Raw genomic sequence first — 5,546 nt, forward strand, 5'->3', positions numbered from 1 at the left:
AACAATTGCCTTGTTTAACGACCATTTGCAGTTACAACAGTGATGAAAAAGTAACTTTGCAACCAATCCTCGCATTTATGACCTTCTCAGGTCTGTAAAGCAAAGGAAAGAGCTGAAGGAAGATCATAAGCACAGTTGCGGTTTCACTTAGTGACTGTTTCACTTAACAACTGAGTTGCCAGTCCCAATTGTGGTCGTTAAATGAGGACTACCTGTTAGTTGTGCTCCAGATCTTAAAGGAACCAGCAGAGTCACTTTGCATGAGATGGACGGCTATATAAATACAATAAATAAATAAATAATTCTTTGCAGCACACATGGGCTTCTCAATAGTAACGCCCTAGCTTTGGAATTCTCTATTACAAAAAAACCACCCCACAATGGAGATGTTTGTATATATTGTTTCTTTAAACAAGAGCCTTAGATTCGCAACTTGCTGTTATATGCTTTGCCGCTGCTTTTTAGGGGCTACTTATTCACATTCTATTTATTTTTTATTTATATCCCACCCATTGCCCATATGGCATCAGTGCTTGGTTTAATATGTCATTGGTTTTAAAAATATTGCTACAACAGTACCTGCAGGGCGGGTGAAGGGGGGCAAATAGCACAAGCAGCCTTATTTTTGAACCTTTTGAACATCCACCCTGATATCACGCACACGTGAATGATGGAGCTCGTATCACAACAGCGCAGTGCTGTCTTCATCAATTGGACAGCAGGAACCAAAACTGCGGGTGCCTCTGCTAAGGCAATGTTGTATATTTGTAAAAAACAAATAAACCAACCTAAATAAATCAGTAAATTGAATTTCCAGAAGGAAATCTCTAAATCCCTCCTCTTTTTCTGGAAGTCATCAGCTATTATAAAGGAATTGAGAAGCTGACCTTGGGGAAAGTATGAAAGAGATGTTAAGTTGGGGTGGGGTGGGGTGGGGTGGGGTGAGGAACGCGCCATTAAGAGGGACTTAGAGATTACAGAGTCCTGAGAAAGAGAGGAAGTGTGAAGAAGAAACTCAAAATAAGCCCACCTTGATTTTGTTTAGTACCACATGGGACAGAGAGAAACTCGGAGAGGTTTTCAGGATTCTGTTATTATACACTACAACAATAAAGTGTGTGGGGGTGCCTTCGAGTCAGTGTTGACTCTTGGTGACTGCCTTGACAAGTCCCTGCAGAAGTGGTTTGCCCTGGCCTCCTCCTTCCTAGAAGGAAGAGAGAGGGACTGGCCCAAGGTCACCCAGCTGGCTTCGTGCCTAAGGTGGGACTAGAATTCACTGTCTCCCTGTTTCTAGCCTGGTGCCTTCACCACGACACCAAACTGGCTCTCAGCAGCATTCCTAGAATCGCCACCATGCCTGTTCCTTGACCTGTCCGCCTTGAAGGGCTGGCAGCTACTAGAACACTGTTTACCAAATCATTGGAAAAATATATTGTTTGGATCTCTGCTATCAGACCACCGGGGGGGGGGGGGCGGGAGGCATCAAAATTAACAACACAAACACCAATGATTGCTCATGCTGCTTATTGTGCTGGGGGTTGACGTGTGAAAATGTAGAAAAATAATTTCCAAACAGGACTGTTCATTTTATAGGATTTTTCTTTTTTCTTTTTTTAAACAAAACATTCCTGTACGGAAAATTGACAATACTCAGAAGAAACATGTAAGTGCTCTAGAGAGCATGCATTACCATTTTATCCAGGGTTAAACACAGTTTAATAGAGCACACATAAACACATCTGCCTTGTTTGGAAAGCTTACAAAAGTTACACCAGACTAGATAGGAAAGCAAAGGTTGGGGATTTGAATTCTATGCCAATAATAATTGGGGTCAGAGGCAAAAATGGGTGTGGATCATATTGCCAATGTCCATCTATCCGTCCAGCCCTGTTAGTTATCCCATTGCTGTGGGTGAGGTGAAACCAGAGGTCACAGGATCCTGACCCCACGATTAAAAGGCTCCTTATCTACAGAACATCTGTGCGAATGGCAGCAATTGGATGAGCTGAACTAATCTCAGAAGCTAAGCAGGGTCAGCTTTGGTTCCTACTTGGTTGGGGAATTCCAGGGCTGGAAGCTACACTGGAAAATAAAATTAAAAAACCCAAAAAACATACCCAAAGGAGGCAATGGGAATTCTGCCCCAGTGCAAAAACACTGCACAGAAGAACGCAACTTGGGTGTGGCTTGTCTCTAATTTGCAGAATGACTTGAAGCCCACCTGGTCTGGTCAGATTCTTCCTAACCAATTAATATTACAAAACGGTAGTAGACAATGTTTTAGTAATCAAGGGTCCTGCTTAACCCCGGACAGGCTGGGCATTGCTATATGGGCAGGGCCACCCCACATATGAGGGCAGAACTCAGGTTTTTTACTTGAGATGTGCCTCTGCAAATCCAAATATATTATGTCCTCATTTTTCAGCACTCATGATTTGAATAGAATAGAATAGAAATCTTTATTGTCATTGTACAACTTGTACAACAAAATTAATGCCACCCCAGTGCAGCTTGGCCAGTTTGCGGTTCAGTGTATTCTGGGATCCCAGCCACTGATTTCGCATATTGGATGAACCAGACCATTGCATTAAGCCACAACATGGTTTACTGTTTTAGACATATCTGTTACATGGACCAAAGTTTCGGCTTTAGCTGCTGTATGGACCCAGCCTCAGAATAAGAGTTTTGTGTTAACCATAATGGCAGATGAGCTATCTTTTCAAGTCCTCACCAATGAGTTTTCTGATGAGTTTCCCTCATGATACTGACCACCATTTGGGGAGGTGAACCTGATTTTTACCAGCTATTGCACAATATTATAAGCAGCCAGAACTCTTCAAATATTTATATACTGGAAAAAAGTTTTAGTCTGTCCCTCATGTCTCCCTGCCCATAAGAAGGTTCCATCTCTTCTGGGAATTTGTATAATAGCTAGCAAGCTGGATCCAAATTTAGTCATTTAGTCAAGAGTAGAATCTGTGTGACTCCAAGGTTTAATTTAGTTGAAAAAAAATTAAGTCCTGCTGATTCCACAGGATCTCACTCTATAAGATCTAACAACAACATCTATTAACTAAAAATAGCAAGATATTTGCCACTGCTACTACTGCCAAGACTGAAATAACTGTTTTATATTACTTTTTTTATTATTGTTTTGGTGCCTTTGAGTCAGTGTTGATTCCTGGCAATTGCCTGGACAAATTCCTGAAGTTTTCTAGGCAAGATTTCAGAAGTGGCTTGCCCTTGCCTTCTTCCTACGGCTGAGAGAGAGGGATTAGTTAAAAAAAAAAACAAACAGCTTTTTTGGTTATCTGTTTCCATCCCACTTGTCCCAGATCTTCATCTCTGCCCCACTTGTTCAGAAACATATAATGACAGTATAGACCCACCCCTTTTAGACAAGACAGTGAACGATCATGCTTGACAAAGGTTAGTTTGGATTATCATAGCTTAGGTCAATAAACCAAAACCTGAACAGTCTTCCGGGTGAAGTCAAAACACTAGGCCTTCTTCAAACCACAACTTTGTAACCGGACCTAGTTCCAAAGCCACTAAGTGAGAAACTGCAGCCCATGGAAGACATTCCTGATTTGTGTGCTCAGTTTTGGAAAGGAGGAGCAAAGGGGCAGGTGGAGAAGGGCTCGTCCACATCTCAGCTAGTTCAACTTATACAAGATTGTCTGAATGCAGCTAATGAAATCAAAGCAACAGTTAAAGTGCCCAACCAGCAGTATCAAGCAACATGACATTGGCGACACCTCTAAGTGCTGTCCACAGAAGAACAAAGTGAAAATAAAATAAAAATGGCCAAACCTCAGAAAGTCGCTAAATCTCAAAAGTTTCAGCATTTATGTGCAAGATCTTAGGCCAGAAGGCTAAAATACTATGGGATTTCAGTGTCCTTATGCAAGAGCATACGTACTGCATTGCTAAAATCTCAAGAACAGTGGTATTGTATTTATTCATTTAATTATTTTTAGTGCCTGGCACCTAAAAAAATTACCAACAACCCCTAATCCACTCCCTAGAACTCCCACACAGAAACCTTTGCGCGCAAGCGGTTCAAGTCTACGCACTGGGAGCAGGGTCCAAAAACAAGATGCCTAGAAGCATTTTTTAAAGTGCATTATTTTCTGAAATGCCTGCTTGAAATCTTCATTAAAGGCAGTATATATAATGGGGTTAATCAGCGAGTTCAGGTAACCCAGCCAGGTGAAAATGTCCATCAGAATACGAAGAGGCCAACAGGCTCCTTGACAAATAGGGTTGATCAAAGACACCACAAAGAATGGCAGCCAGCAAAAAATGAACGCGCCCAGAATAATCCCCAGGGTCTTGGTGGCTTTTCTTTCTCGGGCAGCCAAAATCCGCTTTCTTTCAAGGACGGTATCAGCTACCTTGATCCTCACATGATTGATAACCACTGGAGAGCTCTGGGGATGGGAAGGTCCCTCATGGAGGTTAGAGGCGACGGAGCAGAGAGAAGAACTCGCGGAGCCAGTGATGAGCTGGGCTGTGGTGAAGCGCTTCCCATAGAGTGACGGTGGTTTAAGAATTCGAGATCGAGCAATAACATAAATCCTGCCATACAAGATGACAAGCAACACGGTTGGGATGTAAAAGGCGCCACAGGTAGAATAGATCGTGTAGGAGATCTGATCTGTATTGACCGTGCAGGTGGCTAGCTCCTCGTGAGCCTTGGCTTGTCTCCAGAAAAGGGGTGGGATAGAGATGCAAATGGAGAGGACCCAAACCACAGCAATCATGATTGCAGCTCGGCCTGCTGTCCGGCGTTTGGTGTATTCGAGAGCATCTGTGATGGCCCAGTACCTGTCCAAGGCGATGATGCAAAGATGCAGGATGGAGGCTGTGCAGCAGGTGATGTCTGAGGACAACCAGATATCACACATGATTTGGCCAAAGGTCCACAGGTGGGTGACGGTGTACACAATGCTGATTGGCATGACCAGGATGGACACGAGGAGGTCTGTGGCAGCCAGGGAGCCGATGAGATAATTGGCAGGGGTGTGGAGTTTTCTGGTTAGGATAATTGTGATGATCACAAACACGTTGAAGAGCATGGTGGACAACGTGATCACGATCAGAGCCGCTGCCAGTAAAATTTTTAGGCCTAGCAACGTCCCTTCATCCCAATCCTCTGTCGTGTCACTGGCATTGAGGGATTTGTTGGAGACACTCTGGAAAGTCAAGTCTGCAGACAAGTTGTACATGTTCATTCTCAGCAGTGCTGGTTTTCTTTATCTCCTCTGCTTTCAAAATCTTTGGATCTCTCAATCCTTATTGAAAACAGGCTTTCTGGACTAAAACATCAAGGACTGGATTGAGAAGAGGCTGCTGTTAAACAAAAGCCAAAATCACAACAAAGGTATTAGCCAAGCCTGAAGTGCAGAAGGCATTGTCAACTCTAGAGAAGGTGCTTTCATAAGTAAAAAGAGAAGGCTGCAATTTTCAGCCAGGTTTATGGACTTACGGCCATAAACACAGAGGAACCAGGTTTGTTTCAAAGCGAGACCCAAACTGAACTA

The 5,546-nt window shown here is 43.2% G+C and overlaps 1 protein-coding gene across 1 annotated transcript; it reads right to left on the bottom strand.

Annotated features, from left to right (window-relative positions):
* Positions 1-4,046: 4,046 nt before the first annotated feature.
* On the bottom strand, positions 4,047-5,253 carry HTR1D (5-hydroxytryptamine receptor 1D). Its single transcript, XM_007429976.2, has one exon. The coding sequence runs from the start codon at positions 5,235-5,237 to the stop codon at positions 4,104-4,106; it is 1,134 nt and encodes a 377-aa protein (XP_007430038.1). The 5' UTR covers positions 5,238-5,253; the 3' UTR covers positions 4,047-4,103.
* Between the last annotated feature and the right edge of the window lie 293 nt (positions 5,254-5,546).

Source organism: Python bivittatus, unplaced genomic scaffold (assembly GCF_059951505.1).
Source record: "Python bivittatus isolate LINGU-HERP-01145 unplaced genomic scaffold, Pbiv_v1 ctg000310_np1212, whole genome shotgun sequence".
Taxonomy (NCBI): Eukaryota; Metazoa; Chordata; class Lepidosauria; order Squamata; family Pythonidae; genus Python; species Python bivittatus.

Excerpts from the sequence above, each read along its gene's own strand:
- HTR1D (XM_007429976.2), bottom strand. The coding sequence starts at position 5,237 with ATGAACATGTACAACTTGTCTGCAGACTTGACTTTCCAGAGTGTCTCC.